General features: G+C 46.3%; 1 protein-coding gene across 1 annotated transcript in view; it reads left to right on the top strand.

Moving 5' to 3' along the window:
* LOC106896769 (poly(U)-specific endoribonuclease-B-like) overlaps positions 1–10,758 on the top strand; it is a 10,984-nt gene extending 226 nt beyond the window's left edge. The window contains 6 exon segments of the mRNA XM_014956992.1: positions 8,519–8,692; positions 9,219–9,321; positions 9,930–10,061; positions 10,134–10,160; positions 10,504–10,643; positions 10,645–10,758. Of these exon segments, the coding sequence (XP_014812478.1) occupies positions 8,519–8,692; positions 9,219–9,321; positions 9,930–10,061; positions 10,134–10,160; positions 10,504–10,643; positions 10,645–10,758 (690 nt within the window).
* The last annotated feature ends 15,311 nt before the right edge of the window (positions 10,759–26,069 follow it).

The following is a 26,069-nucleotide window of genomic DNA, read 5'->3' as shown; positions in this document are numbered from 1 at the left end:
GAGCTGAGGGCGTAAATAACGGCGGGGGGGAAGGCCAGGGCCATAAAATGGCGGCACCTTCCTTATCTGACCAGCAATCGAGGCCCTGATATCTTTTTCGAGATAAGACAAGGGTGAGGTGTGGATGTCGACACCACAACTTGCTACTGCATCAGATAAAATTCTGGAAACTTGCCCTGCTGCGAGCCAGCACCTGCCCGTGGCGGGGAGGGGGCCCTGCCGAGTCCCCCTGTCCCCCTGCCCTGTCCCCTCCCGCCTGGTGACGGCTCAACGGCCCCACTCCTTCATCAATGGCCACATTTATCCAAAAAGCACAAGAACCAGGCTGTGCAGCAAGAAAGGATGTTGCGGACAGACCCCCTAAAACGTTGGTTTGCGTCGACGTCTGCAAATGAATGACTGAACAAGCAAATGTGCCGTCGTGTCTGTGCTAAACGTGAAATGCTTCAAAGCTCATCAGTTAATTACTTTACTTGCAGTAAACAGGCCTCCATGATGCCTAGGCACGGTTTCTCCTTACAAAAATCAGCGTAGGCATATGCTTGACAGTCCTAATATTAAGATTAAAAAAAATAATAAATACAGAATTTGCTCCCTTGGTCCTTCAGCTGACACAGGTACTGAGCCACCGGCACCCCCCAGCGCTTGCTTTCTCCCAGCCTCTGGGATGCTGACTGAGCAGGAGGCTCATCTGGCTGTCAGAACATTAATAAGTCAGCCATGGTTTACCTATTAAACCTGGGATTTAGCACTGGTAGATAAAGGCAGGTTAACAGATCATCCCAAAGGTAAGCAGGTCATGTCACTCCACTGCCTATACCTAGACTTTACCAGGACATTTAGATGCAGGAATGGAATTATTCTGGCATTTCCATGACAAAAACTTGCCTGGCTGTGTAATCCTTTCTTCATTTTCTCTTTGAGGACTGGTGCTGCACCAGAAACTCCCAAGTAAGTAGAGTGATTATAACACCATTGGCTGGAGAGGAGTTCAGGATTCACAGGTTGAGGCTTGGGAAACTGGGGAGATACGTAAGAGACAGGCTGGGCACAGGTTCCCACCATGGAGCTCACCATCGTGGGGCTCCAGCTTAAGAATGAATGCTTAGGGAAGGATGGAGACCTCAAAGTCCCTGCTCCCTGCTCTCAGTGAGCTCTGACCTTTCAAGAAAGACAAGGAACTACTGGAGAGAGTCCAGTGGAGGGCTACAAAAATGATCAAGGCACTGGAGCATCTCTCTTATGAAGAAAGACTGAGAGACCTGGGTCTGTTTAGCCTGGAGAAGAGAAGACTGAGAGGGGATCTCATCAATGCTTATAAACATCTAAAGGGCGGGTTTTCAAGAGGATGGAGCCAAACTCTTTTCAGCGGTGCCCAACGACAGGGCAAGAGGCAACGGGCACAAACTCTGACACAGGAAATGCCTTCTCAACATGAGGAAAAACTTCTTTGAAGGTGCCAGAGCACTGGAACTGGCTGCCCAGAGAGGTTGTGGAGTCTTCTTCTCTGGAGGTGTTCAAAACCCATCTGGATGCGTTCCTCTTCAACCTGCTCTAGGTGAACCTGCTTGGGCAGGGGGGTTGGACTAGGTGATCTCTGAAGGTACCTTCCAACGCCTACAATCCTGTGATTCTGTGACCTGACTAGGTTCCCACTGACCAGCCCAGGCTGCATCTCCACTGCTTTTCAGTGTTGGTCACCTTGTGGAGACTTGGTGGCAACAGCTAAAGCTCCCATGGGAGTGTCTGGTAAACTCAGTGTCTCAGAAACATTCCTCTTCCCTATATCCACAGACCCAAAGGCCTGCTCTAGCTTCTCTGAGGAAAAGACTCAGCCTGCTATAGATCTGCATGGTGTTTGTTCAAGCTGCCAGCTTTTACTCAGTCTCCCTGAGTGAGCCTGTCCGGCCCAAGTATGACCTTCGAGCACGTGTGAGGACATGCATGAGCCCTGGCTGCTTTGGTCTAGAAGCCTGTAAAGCACAGTGTTCTTTCTCACCCTCTCTAGATCCACCAAAGGGGTTTAAATTAACTCTCAATGAGCCCTTTCCCTTTTCAGGGAAGTTTAGGCACCTGACTAGAGCTGACAAACCAGTACTTATCCATTGGCCACCTTGGTTAGAAAAGCAAAATACTTTGGCTGGAAATGCACAGAGATGCCTACGTGCTTTAGAAACATGTCCTATTCACAGGGTTTCCTTGATCCTTGACCTTGGCAAAGGTCAGCAGAGGTTGCAGTTTTGTTAGGCAGAGCGTTTTCTGGAAGGCTACTGCCCCATTCCTTTGGAAATGCTGTTCACATGCGAGCCAGAGAGCACCAAATACTCTTCCTATTGCCTTGTGCCAGGAAAGAAGAACAGAGCAGGGCGAGCTCTCCGCTCTGCTCTTTGCTTCTGCACAGCAAACGTACACTGCCCCTGCAAGTTTTTTTGACAAAGCATTGCCTGATCTCTTCAGTAGAGAAAGCCAACCTATGGTGTTAGCAAGGCCACCTTCTAGACACTCAGGTTTTATCACTGCCTGCATTAGACCTGGGAATGTCCCAGATTCTGCACTGATCTCATTTGCTGTTAAACAGCACTTCCTTTCTGTGGGCAAACACAACCTTTACACTTTGGGATCCTTAAGTTTTTCTTAGCTCATCAGCTAAATCATAGGACAGAAGTTTTACAGCACATTGAAATACATTTGGTTATGAAATCATTAGCAACGCTACTGATCTGACCTGTAATTTTATTAAAGATTAACTGTTATTATTAACTGTTATCTGTTGAGTCCAGTGAGCGGCTGCTTGTAAATGGAAGTTTGTTTGCCTGACATCTGGGCGCTTTCTGCTAAAGTGACTGAAGGAGTTGCAACTTTGTTACGCACAGAACTTGCACGCTGGCTTTCCTATTTTAAGTGAAAGCCTAGGAAAAGAATTCCTGCATTCAGCTGATAAACACAGGCACTGTATTGTTGTCATTTTGTTGCAATAAATGGTAACAAAAAATGATAAAGAAAAAATTCTGTTAAAATTAAGGATATCCAATTTTGAGATACATTAATTTCCCCTACCAGTGTCAGGATGAAGCTTCCCTTCTAAGCAAGCTAGCTGCACGTCCTATCCTCTATGCAATTCCATGGGGCAGGCATCCTCATTACCTGCAGCTTTGTATGGGTCTAATACGATTCTTCAAAGGGGTACATGGACCAGAAGTGCAGAACCGTTTGTATAAATAGGAACCTGACATCAAACCATTTTGTCTTCTGTATATACATGTATACAGTGTAAACCTATAGCTATGTTTTTTAGGAATTAATTATTATGAAGAAGAAAATTTTAAAAGCATCGATCAAGCAAAAAGAAGTTTTAAACCATCTGAGGGTTAATTTAGCCATATAATGAATGCATGTGTCCCAGGAAAGGCACTAGAGTGGGTACCCGCACTTTCCGGCACCTGCCACCACTTCCTTCCATGAGAAGTGCTGCCTTTGTAAAACATTTCCTGCTTTTAATGCCTCCTTGTACTTACAAGGTTGCAACTATCAATTTCAGCTGTAAATAGAGGACACTTTTTCTTATTTTTCTTCCCCACCTATAATTATTTTTGATGCCCGATTTATTATCATCTTCCTTTCTGTTGTCAAACAATAACTGTATACGGGACAGCAAGACTAGAATCAAGGCTTTCAGACTTGAAGAGCTTATTTTTGGGCCCCGAAATCATGCAGGGATCTGAAAAGTGTTAACAAGTTGTGTCTCACACAGTCTCTGCATGTGAGACGTGGTATTGTCCTTACACTCCTCATCTTCTTCTGGGGTTTGGCACCTTCTGCCTTCCCGCGCTGCCTGTCAGCCTGAGGGACGGATTTCTGAGTTTCAGCTTGCATTTCCCCTGCTCAGTGTATTTGCTAAGAGAAAAACTTCTTCCTGACACGGCTAAGAGGAAATCATATTCTTCTCTAGCACGAAGGGCAGTGGGGATGGAAGAGGTATTTGTCTGGGAGGTGTGTAAAAGGGAGTTACGTGGAACGCAGCACTGCAATAACCCTGCTTCCTCTTCCTGGTCTGTTTCACTAGCTCACCTCAGTGTGAAGAGGTGGTAGGACAACTGAATCACAAGCTGTTTTAGCTAAAATCAGGTGATGCCAAGATCAGGTTTTGCTTAAACATTTTTGATGACATGGAATCGGTTCTCCAAACATCACCTGCCTGCCTTCCCTGACAGGCATGCAGCTGCCCACTTTTGTGTATGTACGTCCCTTGACAATATGTTTTCTTTTCCACCTACAAAACCTATCTTACTTAGCCTTTCCTATTTCAAATAACAACTTTAAACGAAGAAAAACATCACTGCAGTCAAGTAAAAGACAGAGACATTGGCATTAGAGGAAAATTTAGAGAATTGTTGGTATCTTCTATTAACCATACAAGTTGATGCACGTATCTCACAACATTTGAACCAATCTTTTTAAATGATTGAAAACTTCTTGTAAAAGGCTGCTCATCGGGCTTTCCAAATGCTTTTCTTCTCTATGCCAAGATTAATGGCTTTTTAAAATCATATGTTATTCAAAAGATCTCTGAAGGTAAATCAAACCTTCTTTGCATTTGCAATACATGTTTTTCTTGCTTTGAAACTGTTGACTTACATAATTCACCACTAACCCTTTAATTCTCTTCATGTCTTGAGTCATTTCTGATTTATAGCAATAAAAGACTTCTTGGGGCATTGTTTTGGATAGAATGAAGGTTTGATGCAAGAAAATAATTTGGAAAAACAGGCACACCATTTGCATGTTTCACTTGAAAGCTATAATAAAACGGAGATGTTAGATTCTTTTGCTCTAGCTGCACTGCTAGTCCGTTAGAGGCTCTATTGCAAAGAGCCTCCCCCAAAAGTTTTCTCAGCTCTTGCAAGTGCAGACTCAGTCTTCTTGTTATAGGGGTGGTGCTTTGCACGTATAAGCACATCCAAGCAAGACTCCCAACTGGACAAAATCCAACTGATCAGACTTTTTGCATAGAAATAATTTTGCACGTATAAGCACATCCAAGCAAGACTCCAGCTGGACAAAATCCAACTGGTCGGACTTTTTGCATAGAAATAATTGATTCTATGTGAAAGCACAAATCTAACAACTGAGAGACTTCACCATAGGGAGGAGACTGAGAATTAATGATAAAAATCGCTGGTTTGAGTCACACATGCAATTGTATAGAAAACCAGAGAGTAAATACACAGTACACTTTTCTCAGGAAAATCATACCTAAATGCTGTGTGTCATGGATTTGCATGAAGGTGCTGGGCTGCTTCTCTTTGGAGCTGTCTCACCTCACATGTGTAAGCTAAGCTTATGGACCGTTTTTAAAGAAATACTGTCCAGAGAGGTTTTTTACAGGATGACTATGATGTAAGATGTGAAAGAAATACTGTCCAGAGAGGTTTTTTACAGGCTGACTATGTATGATGTGACATAAGTTCTTTGCTTTGGCAGGCATATATTTTTCTTATTCTAAGCTTGAGTTACAATGCGCACAAGCACTGTGCTGTTTGGAAACTAAAGGGATGACAAAAAGAAGAGGAAAAGTCCATAATGATATTGTGGTAGCACCACAGGAGAAAAAAAAAAAAGAGAGAAAAGGCTTTTATTTTACAAAATTAAGTCTCTTTAGAGCTTTAGGACACATTTTCTGTATGGAGGAATACATTTAGTAGAAATATATTTATTAAATAAATAGGAGGATTGAAACCTGTAGGTACGCTCTTGCTGTAACCCCTCCTTCTGTCAAGTGGACACCTTGAGCTTGCCTCCATGAGCTTATGCGATATTCCATAACATTTCCAGAGGAGGAAAGACCACACAGAGCCCTACAGTCCTTTATAAACACAGGACAAAACTGCCAAGAGCAGACCAAGAACAAGCAGTAGGTATTGAAGGGATGACAGATTTCCTGTATAGGTGACTTTTACCAAAATACATACATGCTGAAATATATGCATATAAAATACTATATGTATATATGTGGAAAAAGTATTAAAAAAAAAGCCCAACAACTGACATCCTCCCCTAATATTTCACATACCTTTGATGTTCAACAGATGGCAGACTTCTATCCGCCACTGGTAGTTACTTCCAAAGTAAAAACTGTATTACACATAATACAGCAGTATGCAAACAAATGGGATAAGCTGATGAAGAGGAGTAGACAGCAGGAGAAAAGCAATCCAATAAAATCAGACCAACTTTGAAAAAACCATCTCCAGTACTGCTCTGTGAACTTGCTGATCCTGTTCTTGGGACTTCAGCTGAGCTGATGAGACGAACAGTTTTCTATGGGTTGTAAGCTCTTTTGAGAAGGAAATGCTTTTCTTAAGACTCTGGAAAAAATGTGGAGATATGGCTGAAAATAAATAAAATGGCTGCTATTTGTGATATGCCGTGAGGCTAACTCCCCGTGAAGTTGAGCAGGTGCCTCATTAGGGCTGCACAGCCAGTATTGATAACGTGATGGCACAAACCACACTTCTCCTGTGTAAGCAGAGCCTGGGGTTTGGGCAAGGGCTGAATATAGCTCCGAAGGACAGCCTCCTTCTGCTCCATAGTAAGTTCCATCCAAGTATCCGTGCTTGTTCCAAGTGAAAATCTTCCTTCCCGTTCATGTTTAACCTACCAACAACCATATCCTTTGGCTCCCATGAACTAGAATTTTTAGTCCTTTTCCTTCTTTCAGGTGTTGACACCTATTCAAGCCCAGGTCAGAATTCAGGTGACCTTGTAGATTTGTCGTCAACAATGATCACAAAGTATCACAAAGCCTGAGCAAAAACGGACTGTCAGTGCCTCCAGCATAGCTGAGGAACCTGACCACCGGGATTCCCAGCTGCAGGCAGCCAGGGGAGTTACAGTTCTCTGCCTCATCAGACATCAATAAATGTTCTTTATGCACCTCATCTGCTGCAACGTATCCTTTGGTCCATTACTGTAAACTGCCTGCTTTTAGCTCTTAACCCAGGGACACAAATTCCTTTGGGCAACAAGCTCTCAAGGAGGGAAGCACAGATTGCTTATGCTTTTCAGGATTTTCATCTTAGACTATATAAACTCTATGTCACGGTTACACTGACAATTCCGGAGAAAAAGGATTGTTCAATAATGTGAAAAAAAAAAGAACTCCCAATTCTCCATGCATAGTTTCCTTCTCTGTGGAGCTTAGACCAGCTGTTTCTGTGCCAGCCTGAAGTGCAGTCTAGGAGAGGAAAAGGCACATAAAATCTTGCTGTACTACTTCGAACCTAATCTCCATTCGAACCTAACCACCGTTTACTAATGCCCTCTTTTTTTTCTTTTCTTCTATGACTTCTGTTCCCTCCCTGCAAACAATGAGGCAGGTGCCTGCCCGGCTCATTTTTTGGTCTTCCTGGCTGCCCCACATCAAGGCTGCCATGTCAGAAGCCTGTTTGGGACCTTACCAAAATATTTGATTGCTCTTTCTGCTAGAGAGCATGGAATTTGCCACTGGCTGGAGGATGCAGTGAGTATCTCCATCCTGACCAGAACAGAAGGAAGTTCAGAGTAGGGCTTGAAGGAGCCTTGGTTCAGTCTGGGAGAACTGATGGCAAAATCATGGCAAGTTGCCCAAATGGCTATTTGAAATAAATGCCCATTGTTGTCAAGTTTCAGCACTTTTTTTCTTTTCTTGGGAACATCTGCTTTGGAGGTGAAATTCAAAATTATCAAACAATTCTCTGGGCTTTGATGGCTGTGCTGGTTTGTAACTGATTAGTTCAACTGTCAGTCATTCAAAGATTAATCCACTTCTCTTTCTTCGCCACTCTGTTCTTTGTCTTGACCTTATGTGAGGGCCTAATGCCCTTGAAACTGAAGCTAATTTTTGGTGGTTCATCACAATATAAACCCTTACTAGATCTTGCTGATGGATGGGTAGACTTCTGAAAACTATACACTACTATGCAGGAAAAAAATTCATTAAAATGAGGAAAGGACCAGCCTGGGTAGGTTTGTATGAGCAGCAGAGATCAATGCATGAGTGAATTTTATTGAATGCAGATCATGTGTTTAGAGTCTCAGTCATCCTTCATGACACTAACATATGCTAATGGAGAAAGGAAAGCATCTGTAGCGTGGAGTTTTGCTGGAAAAAAGCTAGGAAGAGTGTATGTAAGATTGCTTTCAGAAAAGCATCATAGAGACTATTCTTTGCTTCCTGTTTTTTGTGTGTAGGATTGCTGCACGCTGATACCAATCTCCTGTTTACCTCTGGTTTGTACATAGAATCCTCCAGAATGAAACACCACGATCTTCATATTTATTTCAGTGCATGGAAAACTGCAGGAGGGATTGTTAACAAGCACTTTGTTAAAATATACTCTAAAATAATCTTAGGGAAGGGTAAAATCTCCTGACAGGTTACTTGCATTCTTTAGATATGAATGTGAACCATAACTTGATGCTTTTTAGAAATCTCTCCTTATAACATGGTAGTATCCAGAACATAGAGTGGTATTAGAAGACGCTAGAAGCGACTTGCAGAAATAACAGCATTTGTCTTTCTTACCATGTGTATTTCTCTGGATTTCTTGACAGGAAGGCCTTAAATCATGAACTTTCTAAACTTTTCAGTCAGATGTGGGACGTGGATGCTAATTGCCTTATGCCTGGGAAAGACTGCACAATTGATTTGCAGGTAACCGACTGCTAAGTCCCAGAAGGATTAACAGCAGTATGGTACTGTAGGAAAAGGTGTCTGCAAAACTGCCTTTTGCTAGTTAAACTTTTCGCTAGAGTTGCCTGAGCTTTGTCATTTCCCCTAATGACATGGGCAAGACTTCCTAGTGACAAGAATCACTTAGCAGAGAGAACAGTACAGAGAACACATTAATGGTCCACGATACCTGGATGCTGGTTACAAGTGGAGTCTCTCAGGTATCTGTTTGGGTCCTACAACATTTAATATCTTTATCAATGGTCTGGAAAAGGAGATGGAGTGCAACTTTTCCAGTTTTGCAGATGACAGCAAACTGTAGTGATGAAGTTGATATACTCAAGAGCAGGGCTTCTTCAGCTGGACCTAGGCAAGCTGGAGGAGTAGGCTAAGGAAGGACCATCACAAAATTCAACAAGGACAAATGCAGTCCAAACAGGATGCCCACAGAGGCTGTGAAATCACCATCTCTGGAGGTTTTCAAGACCCAACAAGATGACACCTTGAGCAATATGGTCTGCTTAAAAAAAACCTAGCAAAGCCAAACCTTGCCGATTTCAAATATCAGCTTTATGACATCTAGTTCCAGCTTGATGCCAGGAAAGAAGGAGACAGATACATTTGATGGATTTGGCCCCTGATAATCCCTACAGTATTGTGACTTAGGTAAATATAAGCCCAAGTGCCATCTAGTATACACAGAACTGGAAGACAGCCTCAGAATATGGCCTAAATGAGGTGTTCATGCTCATGCTCGTATTTAAAGACTTACTCATCAGATATTAACAGTATTGGCCCTTGGGGTACATCACTGGTGAATTGCCCCCAGCTGAACTTGGTGTCCCTAATCACAGGCCTTCAACCACAGACATTCATTCACCTTTCAGCCCACCACATCGTCCACTTTTCTAATCTGTACTTCATCAGTTTGTCTATGAGTCTGTTATGGGAGGCAGTGTCAGAAGCCGTGCTAAAATCCGGATAAGCAACAGTGATGCATCTGTGGCATTTATTAGCAACCTTCATCATCAAATACAAATTTAGATTTTGTGGCTCGATTTCATTGCAAGTTTTGTGCAAAGAAAGAAAGAAAGAAAACCCAACAAATCCAGTCAAATAAATCAACATAAGCAAGCTTGTGCATCTTCTTGCCTTCTACCTCTGCCAATTTGAACTATTTAAACACATAAAAGACCTACATATTACTCTTTGGTTTGCTACAGACCTGATTCTTGTGGTTTTGAACATGTTTTTGTTGGAGAAACAAGGCACGGCAAACAGATCTTAGGTTTGAACAACTGGGTGCAATTTTACCTTCAGGAAAAGTGCAACCAAACTGACTACAAGGGATGTTGTCACTCAGAACAAAACCAGGGTAAGAACAAGCAGGGCACCTTTGCAAATAAGACAAATGGATCCAGAGATAAAAGCTGTAGTAATGAATCAAGGCAAAACAATGCAATCATAGGCTCAACTGGTTTGAGCTTAAATTGCCCAGGTGTCTATAAGCAGAATAGTAGCATGCCCTCAACTCCAGCTTCTTTATTTGCAAAAACTATTTTAAAAAGTGGTGCTGGTGTTTACAGAATCACAGCACTGCTGAAGCTTAATTGAGATAAATGATCATGTGTGCTCCAAAGCACAGGTAAAAGGCTGTGCTTCAGCTATAGCACTCTGGCACAGCAAGAATGACTGAATCTTGGAATGCTCTTGAAAACCTGGAGTCAGAAAATGTATCTGTCTCGTCACATCTGTGCTGGAGATTATTCTGTTGTTTTGTTTATGCTTTCCGTCTGACAAAGATGACCAAGCTTTGAGCATCCAGTTCAACTGGAAGGGCTCAGTCAAGCCAACTGGAAGCATCTTTATCGGTGTCAGCCTGGAGTTTGAATTTCCCCTTTACACTGTAATTTTCCTGCTGGCTGAAAAAAGGGGTCACACGTGAAACAGTGAAGACAGAGGAACACGAACTACAGATGGTTATTTGCTATGGGCAACACATTGGAACAGGATACCCACTACTTCTCAGCACTGGTAGTGAAGACTAGTAGTTCGAGTCATCAGGCAATATTTCAATTTCTTTTTTTTTGGGACAGTGGGCAACACGGGACTGGACAGCAGAGTAAGATGATATGTTGTTTTATACAACTCATTTTGAGTAAAAATTGATGACTCACTCGCTTTTGGTCTGCAATGGAGTGTTTAATCAATAGTGTGCCATGGCTCAGTGTCTGACAAACCTCAAAATTACTGCTGCTCACTCATATTAAAGGCTGGATCAAACTTACATTAGCCTTCCATCGTGTATGATAACACCGTACTTTTCAGCAGATAATGGAATTTAGGAAAAGGCCACATTGATACATATATTTCTCTTTATTTTTTAGCTACAGCATATGTGAAAGAGCAATAACCACACATTGCTTACACTTTGCTTTCCAGACAGGAACTCTGATTTGGCACAAGGAGAACCACAGTACTTTTTTTTCTCCTCTCCTTATTTCATAAGAAATTAATTTCAAATGCATTTTTAAAATGACAGTGCCCTGGACACACAGGAAACACATACGGATGCAAGAATGGTTATTAGGTCAATTAGATCAAAACCAGGTCTATTACTGCATCAGCTTTGCCCAGGTTTTCTAGAAGCTGCCTCTGGCTTTGGTTTGTTGACGTAGGCTATAGTTAGGTCTCACCTAACTATAGAATTCCACAGTATAGGCACCTGTGTTCCCATCAGAGGCAGGGATGCCTGCAGTCACTTACCAGCTTGAGCAATCTGCATTAGGGTTGGACGAATGACCCTGCATCATCCATTGACTAGATCCCCAGGGACAATAGTTAAGATGTCACAGGTGACATTGCTCCTATTATGGACGTGGCACTGCTCCTTCTGCTGATGTGGACACATCTGCCCCAGTTCTTCCACAATGTGTTCAGTACTCCAATTGAAAGGAAGGTAATGCTTTTCCTTCTCATACCAGTGCAGAAACAGGAAAATGCTGAGATCCCCTGAGAGTGTGACACAGACCGGTGAGGTACTCACAAGCCATAAGACTTTTCTTGAACACTTTACTCACACTGCATTTGTCTGTTTGTTTTCCCGAAGAAGACCAGAAAAGATGACATACAGTTGTAGAATGTAAAACAGTAGAAAAGACCATTTGAAATAAAGTAACTTGGAAAGGAATAAAAACTTTACACTGAGAGATTTAAAATGTTTTCTGTTTCTTTAAGCTATTTTCCAATATTCCATATATGGTTCATCAGCCATAAGAATCTTTACCACCCGGGGAACTTGGTCCTAAGCTCCAATAAACCCTGTAAACCATTAAAATGCACTTGCTGGCCTTTATTTCCATACTTATAAAAGTGACAGAGAGCAAGCCAAGGGCTCCTGCAGCGGCTGAAACTACACAAGAGGCTTTTCTGGCCTCATGCGCAGGAGAAGCAACGGAGAGAACAGCAACAGAGGAGCAACTGATAGGCACCAATCAACAGGTTCACCCTTCCCTGCAGCATCAAGGGCTACTGAAGGACAACAAGAGAGTCCAAATGCAGGTGCTGGTGTATATTGGAAGCGTGTGGGATCTGAGGCAGATGGCAGAAATGGTACAAGAATCACTGAGCCGTCACACAGAGCACCTGCTCCTGGGCCAGAAACCAGCTCTGTGGAAGGTGAAAGGCCCCCAGTTTCCTTCAGGTTAGGGAACTTCCCCGCAGCCAAAGGCCCACAGGTCACGTTGCAGGCCGTGACTGCTCTTCCGAGTCCTTCTTCATCTTTGCATATGTGGCAGGGCAGAACTGAGAATACAGCTGAGCCAGGAAAGCCTGGGATGGGACCTCTAGCTTTGTCTCGTGGCTCAGTTTGTTCCATACGTGCACCGCGTAGGTGTTCTTAAGGAGCTTGTGAAGCTCCGAGGAGCTGATGGATTGAAAGAATGCTTTTTTTTTTTTTTCCCCAGACTACTTTAGTCTTTCACCTTCATAGTGCTTATCCTTGACAGCAAGTACTTAGGATTTTTTTATTTTATGTCTGAAGTATTTTGGGTGATTGCTCTGTGTTCAGTTTGGAGTATCACACTTACTGATGTCATTTACAAGTGTATGTGTGCTGACTTCGTGAGCACGCAAACCTCTTCTATGCAAACAGGAAAGCTTACATTGATTTGAAAGAGATGTGAAATGAAGCCCTGTGGAGGAATGGCTGTGTGAAAAAGGCCACGATTTAATTGCAATGAGCAACCCAGTCTTTGAAGTAGATAAAGGCCTGGAGATGACCATGAACTCTCCTGGGAAAAGCAGAAGTAAGAAGAAGCAGCTACTTGGTAGATAAGATAAACGGGACCGCATCCAGAAGAGGAGAGAATGTTGTTGCGCGTGGACAAGGGGTCTACACCAATTGTGTGAGCAGTCTAGTCATTTGAACAGAGATGAGAAAAAGACACTGACAGGCAAGGCAGCAGACCACAAACCTTGCGACAGGGTCACGGCAGAGCAGAACTCTCCTTGCTCTGCCTCAGGGCAGCAGGCTTAAATTATGCCTTGTCATTTATGAAACAGGCTTCTCTGTATTGTCACAGGGTCTTCAGTTCGCACATCAGAAACTACTGCCCTGTGGAGGAATGGCTGTGTGAAAAAGGCCACGATTTAATTGCAATGAGCAACCCAGTCTTTGATGTAGATAAAGGCCTGGAGATGACCATGAACTCTCCTGGGAAAAGCAGAAGTAAGAAGAAGCAGCTACTTGGTAGATAAGATAAACGGGACCGCATCCAGAAGAGGAGAGAATGTTGTTGCGCGTGGACAAGGGGTCTACACCAATTGTGTGAGCAGTCTAGTCATTTGAACAGAGATGGTAAGCCAATCGTACAGCTACCGCTAGCGCATGCTCTGCTTGCCTGTCTATATATACTTTGTAAAAACATAAATAAAGGGAGAACGATCATACTCATATTGAGGTTACATCGTTACTCCGGGTCCGTCTCCCACTCCTGACATCCTCCTCCTCCCGACACTGCCCATCTTTGTATCCCTCTCTTTCAAACACAAAATAAGGACAAGTCTTCCATATCACAAACCAGGGCTGATCCTCATTTCTGTTTGTCTGTATTGTCCATGTAATTTTTGCGTGCCAATTGGCAGGATATGCAGCATTTGACACACAAATGGCATACCTTCATGGTAGTGCACAACAAACTCTGGGAACAGCATTAGAGAATTTATCTACCATCTTCTAGAATTTAAGGTCATTCTGGACACGAGACATAGATGCAAAAAACCCTAGAATGATGAATAGGAATGCTCCTTATGTATATTCCTGGAGCTCCATCAATGTATATTGTGTAGAACTCTGCCTTGCTGAGAGTTTTTTCTCATGATGCACAACCTCTGTCCTTCCCCAAAACCAAACACAGTGCTAAGACCCCAGTGCTGTCAGCAGATCCTGTCAAGAGGCCTCATTCTCCCATGCTGCTGAACGAGCGGTTGCTGCATTTTGCAATCAACCACCTGCCCCTGCAGAGAGCCTGGCTCATTTTTCATTGTACTCTAGCATAGCTGTACTTTGGGATAGTGGGAGAGGAATTGATACAAGGAAACTTTGGAGGTGGATGCAGACGAAAAGGACAAGATTTGACTAGTCAAGGCTGCTTCCCAACCGTGCTCCCATGCCAAGTCCTCCCTTCTATCTCCTTCTACCATCTACCGATGGTGCTGGCTAAACCAATTGTCACCAAACCAGGATGCAAAGGTCATGCTGACTGTGACCTGCTCAGCTCTCCCAATGGAATCACCTGGTGATGGATATGCAATCTCCACCCTACCCTTATTTCTTCTCTTTCTCCTGCAAAAGGGAGGTATGGAGACGAAGAGATTATTAACAAGGCATCAACAAAAAGAGAAGTAATTTTAACTAAATTACATTCTCAGCATTATCATCAGCATTTCTGGCCTTCCCTCCCCTCAAAGGGAAGGAAAGCAGAACCAGCACCTCCTGGGCCCACTAGTGAGGCCCCAAAAGTCAACATGCAAAAGCACGTGACAAAACAGCAAGGAGAAATGTGGCATTTAGGGCAAGAGGAAACAGCCTCAAGTAGTGCCAGTGGACCTTTAGATTGGATATAAGGAAAATTTTATTCACTGAAAGGGTTATCAAGCATTGGAACAGGCTGCCATGGAAAGTGGTGGAGTCACCAGGCCTGGAGGTTTTCAAGAGACACGTAGATGTGGCATTTAGGGGCATAGTTTAGCGGTGGACTTGGCATGCAACACCAAAAACTTTAATCTGTAACCAAACAGACAGGCAAGAGGACAGAGAACACGGCTGGCACAATGCCATTTGTCATTCACCCCTGGCTCCAACTGGGTCACATACTGAACTCTCCACGTCGCCAGAAAATGACTTGTCAGAGCACTGCGAGGTGTCCGTACGCAACAGCACAGAGCCACCGCTCTCCACTAGGCACTGGGGCTTGCTGGAGAGAGCAGAGGCAGCCGACACACAAAGCACCACCTCCGGATTCCCAGAACATTTTCTTCTCCTGCAGGACAATGCCAGCGTGTGCCGTGGGTGCTACAGGCAGCAAAAGCACGTCTCTAATCTAACAGTGAGCAAGCTTCAAGGTTACAAGCCTATTTTTAGTAAGGGGAGACACTTCTACTGCAATCAGACTGATATATATTTAAAAATAAATTGCTGTGTTTGTAGCGGATAAGAGGATATTTTAGAGACTGCATTAGCCACTCAATGTATTTCACAAAAGAAACACAGGAAACGTGGTTCTCTACCTTCCTCTGAAAGTGCCGTTGCACAGAAACTGCAAATACTACTCACCTGTCCCTGCTTTCAAGACACCACAGAAGTCACTGCTCAGCTGGACAAGGTTTTCAAGAGGCTCTGAGAGTGCCTGTAACTCTATGGTCTGGTTTTTCTGAAACGAAATGGTGAAAGATGGAGTCTCAACACATGGAGAAAACAAGTCGATCAAGGAGGATGTGACATCATATGTTCAGTAACACAGTGACTGAAAGGAGGGTCATGCAGCAGCTGTGCTGTGAAGAACCCATCTAATTAGAAATAAAACAGAAAGCAACAAAAAAACTCAACAAAAACGCACACACAAAAAAAGCAAAATAAGAAGGTAAAGGAAACCCCATTATGGCTACACTTTAAGCTTTAGACTGTGGCAGGAAACTAGTTGCTCTTTTGTTTTCTTCTCCTTAGCTAAGCATTCCCAGTGCTCATGATGCTTGGGTGAGTGCCACAAGAACTGAGCTGAGAGTTTCATAGAGCCGCCTCCTCCTCCCGCCAAGACTTCAGTTCTGAACGCTCCTTTGAACACACACTTCTTTTGACCAATTAATTTCCTCATTCCTGTGGGAATGCTCCTTCTTATGCTAGATGCTTCGTCAAATGACTTTGCCAAATTCAGGTGTCCCTCATTTTATGAGGGAGCTCCCTCTTGTCCCTGTGGTCCATGCTGACCTCCCCTTACAGAAGACACGTTGAGGCCTTCATAAAATACCACCTTTATCCACACAGCCACTAAGTTTAGGGTTTAGTGCAGTATCTACTCAGTTGCCTGCACCAAACGTCAGGCCTATTGCTCTGTAGCCTCCACAAATCCTCCCAAGCACTGCGGCACCACGGATGGACTCATAAGACACCAACATTGGGGAAACTCTTTGGAAAGCATCTTAAGCTATTCCCAGGCCTTTGATCAATGGAGCTCTCCAGGCCTCAGGTCAGGCCCCATCTAGTCAGAGAATCACAGAAGGGCTGGGGTGGGAAGGCACCTCTGGAGATTATTTGACCAACAGCCTTGCTCAAAGCAGAGTCACCCAGAGCAGGTTGCTCAGGACCACGTGCTCTTGGCTTTTGACATTACCTGAGGACAGAGACTCCACCGCCTCTCTGGGCAACCTGTTCCAGTGTTTCACCACCATTTCTTCATTCTAATTCCCCGTATTTCAATTTGTGCCCACTGTGTCTCATCCCATCACTGCATTCCACAGAGTCTGGAATCCCACAGTCTGGCTTGGCTTCTTCACCCCACCCATCTCCAGCCAGGTATTTACACGCTTTCACAAGACACCCCCCAAGCCTGCCCTTCTCCAAGGAAAATGATCAGAGCTCTCTCAGCCTCCGGTCCCTTTCTCATCTTCGCGGCCCTTTGCTGGACTTGCTCCAGCATGTCCATGTCTCGCTTTTACTGGGGATCCCAGAGCCAGCACTCCAGATGTGTCTCCCCAGTGCTGAGCAGCGAGGAAGGATTACTTGGGAGAAGAGAACGACCCCCCCTGGCTACACCCTCCTGTCATGGAGTTGTAGAGAGCAAGAAGGTCTCCCCTCAGCCTCCTTTTCTCCAGGCTGAACACCCCCAGCTCCCTCAGCCGCTCCTCAGGAGACTTGTGCTCCAGACCCCTCACCAGCTCTGTTGCCCTTCTCTGGACCCGCTCCAGCCCCTCAATGTCTTTCTTGTGGTGAGGGGCCCAGAACTGGACACAGCCATCGAGGTGGGGCCTCACCAGTGTCCAGTACATGAGGATGGTCACCTCCTGAGTCCTACTCCCCACGCTGTTCCTGACACAGGCCAGGATGCTGGTGGCCTTCTTGGCCACCTGGGCACACTGCTGGCTCCTGTTCAGCCCACAGGCCACCAACACCCCCAGGTCCTTTTCTGCCAGGCAGCTCCAGCCACTCTGCCCCCAGCCTGTAGCGCTGCAGGGGGTTGGTGGGACCCAAGGGCAGGACCCGACACTTGGCCTTGTTGAACCTCATCCCATCGGCCTGGGCACATCCATCCAGCCTGTCCAGATCCCTCTGCAAAGACTTTCTGCCCTCCAGCAGGTCATCACTCCCACCCGGTTTAGTGTCATCTGCAAACTGACTGAGGGTGCACTCGATCCCCTTGGCCAGATAAGGGATGGAGATGTTAAAGAGAACCGGCCCCAGTACCCAGCCCTGGGGGACACCACTCGTGACCGGCCGCCAACTGGATTTAACTCCATTCCCCACCACTCTCTGGGCTTGGCCTCCAGCCAGTTTCTAACCCAGTGGAGAGTCCTCCCATCCAAGCCTTGGGCAGCCACTTTCTCCAGGAGGATACTGTGGGAGACTGTATCAAAGGCCTTACTAAAGTCCAGGGAAACAACATCCAGGGCCTTTCCCTCCTCCACCAAGCGGGTCACTGTGTCACAGAAGGAGATGAGGTTTGTCAAGCAGAACCTGCCCCTCATGAGCCCATCCTGGCTGGGCCTGATGACCTGCTTGTCCTTCATGCGCTGCATAATGGCACTCAGGATGATCTCTATTTCGGGACCTCTCCAGCCGAAAGGAACTCCCAAGGGCAGCTAGCATGTCCTGACCGCCCCCACCAGCATCTCCAGCGCTTCCCACTGCCATCCCCTGCCCTACTCCCCGCAGCACATCACCTCCTCATCGCCCTCCTCTTCTCCACGACAGCCCCTGCTGGCCCCGGCCCACCCATGGCCCCCTGCCATGGCCAGGCAGGCTGGCCAGCCCACGGGCGAGACTCCTCTGCCTTTCTCCTGCTTCCTCATCAGCTGTGGCTGCCATGCTGGTGCTGACTTACCTCCCTTGTCCTTCCTGTCGGGACCAAACACCATCATGCCACGTGGGACACCCAAAAGGCCACAGCCGCCTGTGCCAGAGGCAAGGATAGGGAAACCCAAGTTTGCGCTGGTTATTCTTAGGCACCTTCTACAAACAGCCCTCAGAAAAACCTTCCACGTTGCTCTCACGGCTACCTATGCCCCTGTGCCTTATGCGCCTCCCTCCCCTTATAACCCCCCGTTCCCGATACACTCCAGCTGGCGCAGGTTTGCTGACCAGAAGCCCTGCTTTCTCATTTTCCCCGCTTGAAAAAAGAACCACTGCTTGCACAGCCGGACCCTGCAATCTAACAGCAACCTCATGTCGATGTGATACTTGGATTCTTCTACAGCCCAAGAAGATACTTCCTCCCATTGTGTTTCTCCGTAGATGAAAAACCAACATCAAGAAAGCGGAGGGTTTATCCTGGTGCCTATTAACTCCAGTCAGTTGCAGAGCTTGCTGTGAAGAAGTAGCACAGGCAGTGAGCTGTGCAACACAGGAGAGAAAGAAGCCGATGGAAGCAGCACCTAGAAGGAAGGCTTTGGGTCTAGTCCAGGGAAGGGACCTGGGTGATGCAGCTGTGCTGTGAACTTAATTCAGAAACTCACGGGATGAAATGATTAACCTAGCCACAATGTGGTTTAGATTCACAGATTTACATTAGATGGGACTCTTTGATCAAGAAATATTCCCACTGATTCTGCTCTGCACAATTCAGTTGTACAATAAAGGACAAAGCCGTTTCTGAGAGGGGCCTTTTTTGGTGTAGCAATGCATGGTTGTTAAAAGACAAAGGAAAAAACCACATCTAGAAAGCCACCAGACTTGTTCTGCTTACATTCACCAATGAGACACATCCACATGCTGATGCTAGTCCTACTAGGTTGGCAATATGTGCGCTCCTTTCAGGAGCAGAGTTGTCCATGTGCATAGCTGGTCAATGCAGTGGGATTTCTACGCAGTGAAGAGACAGCAGGTGCAGAGGAATGGCAGTGAAAACGAAATTCAGACATACTTCAAGGTATCACACCGTTTCTACGCAGTGAAGAGACAGCAGGTGCAGAGGAATGGCAGAGTGTCCTGGGTTTGGCCGGGATAGCATTAATTCTCCCCAGGATCTAGCAGGGACACAGATATCCCATCCCATGTGAGCCATGCCTAGGAGCTGCTGGGAAGGGAGGGACAGGAAGTCAGAGGCGGGGAGGAGGAAGTCCCCCCGATGGAGCAGGGGAGTCCGGGGCATCCAGGGTGCGGTGGGCAAGTGGCAGTATTGTCATCGTGGTTGTATATTCCTCTGCCAGTGTTATTGTTGTTTCTTACTCCCTTTGCTGTTCTGTTAAATTGCCTTTGTCTCAACCCACGAGTATTGCCTTGTTCTTCCAATTTTCCCCTCACGGCCGCGGTGGCGGTGGGGGCTCTGGTCTGCACGAGCGGCTGCCGCGTGGCCCTTTTATGCTGTCTGAGGCCAAACCACGACAGTCCTTTTTGGTGCCCAACGTGGGGCACTCGGAGGGTTGAGATAATGACAGATCTGACCAGAGCGTGCTAAAAGGAATTTTTTTTATCTGTATTTATTGTATTAGTTGCTGGGCACAGTGTTGCTTCATTTGTTTTCATGGTTGTGTTATGTGAATTCTTACATGCTCTATGTACTCCCCGTGATGATGTTCATCACCTCTGGGAGAGGGATCAGGATTATAATTTTGCTGTCCTCTGTGATATCAATTTATGATATGATAGCATCACTGTTCAGATGGTTTTGTTGAGGTGTTTATTCGGCACTGTTTTCCTGTCCATATATTGGGGAATTTATTAATAAACACACTGAGTCTATGGGGGAAGCAGGGGGGGACACTTTCCCCAGCTCTTTCACCTCCCTTTTCTCTTTCGTGCTGGGTATGCCAGTTTTTGAGAATTTCGAATACTCTTGGGACATGCAAACCAGCTTAGTCCTATTGTTAGGTCACCTGAATGTGTTTCAGTTCTTGTTTAGGACTAAGCAACTATTTAAGACTACCACCCAGAGATCTGTCCCGAGGCTGGTGAGTTATGGGTGGCATGGCATGTGGGAGAACATGGGCAGGTATCTAGAGAGTTTTTCACCTCCAATGGTCTGGGATTTCAGCACCGAACAATTACAGGACCCTGATAAAGTGATAGAATATTTCAAAGGAAAATGCTGTGGCTATTCCAGAGAGGCACAGCGCACTGCATTGTGCTGGGCCTTAGCCAGTATCTACCAAGCATTGCTCAATGTTGTGCAGCATCCTCAGGGGAAAGAGCTGGAAACCAGGTCGACAGGCAGTGTGGCTACTGCCACCCCTGCAACAGATGCTGTGGCTACTCCAACCTCTGCGACAGACACTGCGGCTACTCCAACCTCTGCAGCAGACACTGAGGCTACTCCAACCCCGGTGACAGGCACTGCAACTGAATCAGAAAACCAACCTGTGCCCGTATCAGTTGCCCCTATCCGGAAGAAGAGATACACCAAGAAATCAGTTCGCTCAGTGAAGGACGACAATGATCCAGGATCATCACGAGAACAAGAGGAAGAGGCAGAATCAGAGATAATCACTCGATCCCTGTCCCTGAGCGAGCTGTGGGACATGCAAAGATTTCGGTCGACTTCCAGGCGAGCACATTGTCACCTGGCTGCTCTGGTGCTGGGATAACGGAGCCAGTAGCTTGGAATTGGAGGTTAGCGAATCCAGGCAGCTGGGGTCTCTGTCTAGAGAGGGGGGCATTGACAAGGCAATTGGGAAGAAGACACAAGCCCTCAGCCTCTGGAGGCAGCTCCAGTCAGGCGTGAGGGAAAGGTATCCCTTCAGTGAAGATGTTGCGAGAGGTATCCAGTACCTGAGAGAACTAGCCGTGCGGGAGATGATTTATTGTGACCTGGACAATGCACAGTCACCCACAGATCCTGATGAGGTCCAGTGCACAAGGCCCATGTGGCGGAAGTTTGTACGGAGCGCCCCATCGTCATATGCCAACTCATTGGCAGTGATGGAATGGAGAGGCGAAGAGGGACCAACGATGGATGAGGTGGCTGCTCGACTTCAGCAATATGAAGAAAGATGTTATATGCCATCCGAGCAAGTGGACCACCATGGAGAGAGGTATCCAGTACCTGAGAGAACTAGCCGTGCGGGAGATGATTTATTGTGACCTGGACAATGCACAGTCACCCACAGATCCTGATGAGGTCCAGTGCACAAGGCCCATGTGGCGGAAGTTTGTACGGAGCGCCCCATCATCATATGCCAACTCACTGGCAGTGATGGAATGGAGAGGCGAAGAGGGACCAACGGTGGATGAGGTGGCTGCCCGACTTTGGCAATATGAAGAAAGTCTCTCTTCTCCCCTTGTCTCAGCTGTGGAGAAACTGTCCCGGAAGGTCCAGCAACTTGAAGAGAATATGTCCTCCCCACCTGTACGAGCCAGTACCTCAGCTGTTGGAAGCAGACACTTCTCCACTCAAGATAGAGAATACAGGGAGTACACACCACGAAACACCCTGTGGTTCTGCCTGCGTGACCACGGAGAGGACATGAGGAAGTGGGATGGACAACCTACTTCAGTCCTACGGGCACAGGTACAGGAAATGCAAGGAAGAACAACCACAAAAGGGGATCCCTCCAGGAAAAGTGCTGCCCCAGTTTCCAATGTGCAGTTCCCCAGACAGTATAGAAAGCTTGAGCCTACTTTTGATCCCCTTGAAGGAACGTCCAAATCATTTCTGCAAGAAGCGAGTAACGGATACTATGACCAGTATTAGAGGGGCCCTGCCTCCAGCCAGGTGGGGGAAAGGCACAACTGGGTTTATTGGACAGTGTGGATTCGATGGCCTGGCACATCAGAGCCACAGGAGTATAGAGCTTTAGTGGACACGGGTGCACAGTGTACCATAATACCATCAAGCTATAGCGGGACAGAACCCATTTGTATTTCTGGAGTGGCAGGGGGATCCCAAGAGAGTACTGTACTGGAAGCTGAAGTGAGCCTAACGGGGAATGAGTGGCAAAAGCATCCCATTGTGACTGGCCCAGACGCTCCATGCATCCTTGGTATAGATTACCTCAGGAGAGGGTATTTTAAGCACCCAAAAGGGTACCAGTGGGCTTTTGGCATAGCTGCCTTGGAGGTGGAAGAAGTTAAACAGTTGTCTACGTTGTCTGGTCTCTCAGAAGACCCTTCTGTTGTAGCGTTGTTGGAGGTCAAAGAACAACAGGTGCCAATTGCTACCACAACAGTTCATCGGCGGCGATATCGAACTAACCGAGATTCTCTGATCCCCATCCATGAGCTTATTTGTCAACTAGAGATTCAAGGAGTGATCAGCAAGACTTGCTGACTCTTTAACAGTCCCATATGGCTGGTGCGTAAATCTAATGGGGAGTGGAGGCTAACTGTGGACTATCATGGCCTTAATGAAGCCACGCCACCGATGAGTGCTGCCGTGCTGGACCTGTTAGAACTTCAATACGAACTGTCCAAGGCAGCCGAGTGGTACGCCACAATTGATATCACCAATGCATTCTTCTCAATCCCTCTGGCAGCAGAGTGCAGATCACAGTTTGCTTTCACTTGGAGAGGCATCCAGTACACCTGGAATCGATTGCCCCAGGGGTGGAAACACAGCCCCACCATTGGCCATGGACTGATCCAGACTGCACTGGAACAGGGTGAAGCTCCAGAACACCTGCAGTACATTGACGATATCGTCATATGGGGCAACACAGCAAAAGAAGTTTTTGAGAAAGGGAATAAAATAATTCAAATCCTTCTGAAAACTGGTTTTGCCATAAGACGAAGTAAGGTCAAGGGACCTGCACAGGAGATCCAGTTTTTAGGAGTAAAATGGCAAGATGGATGCTGTGAGATCCCAATGGACATGATCAATAAAATAGCAGCTATGTCTCCACCGACTAGTAAAAAGGAAGCACAAGCTTTCCTAGGCATTGTGGGTTTTTGGAGGATGCATATCCCAGATTATAGTCTGATTGTGAGCCCTCTGTATCAAGTAACCCAGAAGAAGAATGATTTTATATGGGGTCCTGAGCAACGACAAGCTTTTGAACAAATTAGCCAAGAAATAGTCCATGCAGTAGCTCTGGGGCCAGCCTGGACAGGACAAGATGTTAAAAACGTGCTCTACACCGCAGCCGGGGAGAACAGCCCTACCTGGAGCCTCTGGCAGAAAGCCCCAGGGGAGACACGCGGTCGACCCATAGGGTTTTGGAGTCGGGCATACAGAGGATCCAAAGCCTGCTATACTCCAACAGAAAAGGAGATACTGGCAGCATATGAAGGGGTTCGAGTTGCTTCGGAAGTGGTTGGTACAGAAGCACAGCTCCTCTTGGCACCTTGGCTGCCGGTGCTGGGTTGGATGTTCAAAGAAAGGGTCCCTACCACACATCATGCAACAGATGCTACATGGAGTAAGTGGATTGCACTGATCATGCAGTGAACTCGAATGGGAAACCCCAGTCGCCCAGGAATTCTAGAGGTGATTATGGACTGGCCAGAAGGCAAGGATTTTGGAATGTCACCGGAGGAGGGGGTGATGTGTGCAGAAGAGGCTCCACGGTATAATGAACTACCAGAAAATGAGAAGAGATATGCCCTGTTCACTGATGGGTCCTGCCAGATTGTGGGAAAGCATAGAAAGTGGAAGGCTGCTGTGTGGAGTCCTACAAGACAAGTTGCAGAAGCCACTGAAGGACAAGGTGAATCAAGCCAGTTTGCAGAGGTGAAAGCAATTCAGCTGGCTTTGGACATTGCCGAGCGGGAAAAATGGCCGGTACTTTATCTCTACACCGACTCATGGATGGTGGCAAATGCCTTGTGGGAGTGGCTGCAGCAGTGGAAGCAGCACAATTGGCAGCCAGAGGCAAACCTGTCTGGGCTGCGGAATTGTGGCAAGATATTGCTGCCCGGGTAGAGAACCTGGTTGTGAAAGTACGTCATGTAGATGCTCATGTACCCAAGAGCCGGGCCTCTGAGGAACATCAGAATAACCAGCAAGTGGATCGGGCTGCTAAGATTGAAGTGGCTGAGGTGGATCTGGAGTGGCAATATAGGGGCAAATTATTCATAGCTCGATGGGCCCTTGACTCCTCAGGCCATCAAGGAAGAGACGCGACATATAGGTGGGCTCGGGACCGAGGGGTGGATTTGACCATGGACATTATTGCACAGGTCATCCATGAATGTGAGACATGCGCTGCAATGAAGCAAGCCAAGCGATTAAAGCCTCTTTGGTATGGAGGACGATGGCTGAAATACAAATATGGGGAGGAGGCCTGGCAGATTGATTATATTACACTTCCACAAACCCGTCAAGGCAAGTTCCATGTGCTCACAATGGTGGAAGCAACCACTGGATGGCTGGAAACATACCTTGTGCCCCATGCCACCGCCCGGAGCACCATCCTGGGCCTTGAAAATCAAGTTCTGTGGCGACATGGCACCCCAGAGAGAATTGAGTCGGACAACGGGACTCATTTCCGAAACAGTCTCATTGACACCTGGGCCAAAGAGCATGGTATTGAGTGGGTCTACCATATTCCCTATCATGCACCAGCCTCTGGGAAGATAGAACAGTACAATGGACTGTTAAAAACTGCACTGAGAGCAATGGTTGGTGGGACTTAAAAAAATTGGGATACATATTTAGCAAAGGCCACCTGGCTAGTTAACACCAGGGCATCTACCAACCGAGCTGGCCCTGCCCAGTCCAAACCCCCACGTACTGTGGAGGGAGATAGAGTCCCCATAATGCACGTGACAAATGTGCTAGGGAAGACGGTCTGGGTCAGTCCTGCCTCAGGCAAAGGCAAACCTGTCCGTGGGATTGCCTTTGCTCAAGGGCCCGGATGCACTTGGTGGGTGATGGGGAAGGATGGGGAAGTGCAGTGTGTACCACACGGGAACCTGATTTTGGGCGAGAATAGCCAACGAATGAAACTGTATGATGTTAATTGCTAAATGACCTGCCACTGTACATCTCATTTTGGTAACTGCTATAGGTCGTACTATAGTAAGAAATTTACCCAAACTAATGACAAATGGACTCTGATGAAAACCTAGTAAAGTGCAACAAAGGGATCAGAACTGACCTCAGCAGATGGCGCCCAGCAACTTCATTGAGATTGACATCTCCAATCAATGGACCATGGACACGAGTTGCACCGGATACATCAGTCACAAGCCCCGAGAAATACAGCATACGACAGTCCAGCCCCACGCACACCATCTTGCATGCCATGAGAGACTGTTCTAACAGATGGAGCGCAAAGTCATGGGTTAAATGAACTCAACGGACATTTTAGAGTGATGGCCCATAGACTAAGGAGATTATACCTGTACGGAGAGAGAGATATATATATACGTCAGGGGAAACTGATATTATTTGACTGGAAACTGTAGGATCTAGGAACGGCATGAAATAGTATGGAATAAGGGGTGAATGGGTTAAATGAACTCAACGGACATTTTAGTGTGATGGCCCATAGATTAAGGAGATTATACCTGTACGGAGAGAGATATATATATATATGTCAGGGGAAACTGATATTATTTAACTGGAAACTGTAGGATCTAGGAACGGCATGAAATAGTATGGAATAAGGGGTGAATGATGTCCTGGGTCTGGCAGGGATAGGGTTAATTCTCCCCAGGACCTAGCAGGGACACAGGTATGCCATCCCATATGAGCCATGTCCAGGGGTAGCG

This window comes from Calidris pugnax, unplaced genomic scaffold (assembly GCF_001431845.1).
Source record: "Calidris pugnax isolate Ruff unplaced genomic scaffold, ASM143184v1 scaffold189, whole genome shotgun sequence".
NCBI lineage: Eukaryota > Metazoa > Chordata > Aves > Charadriiformes > Scolopacidae > Calidris > Calidris pugnax.
Note: the sequence above shows the minus strand (reverse complement) of the source record. Positions and strands in the feature narration are given on the sequence as shown.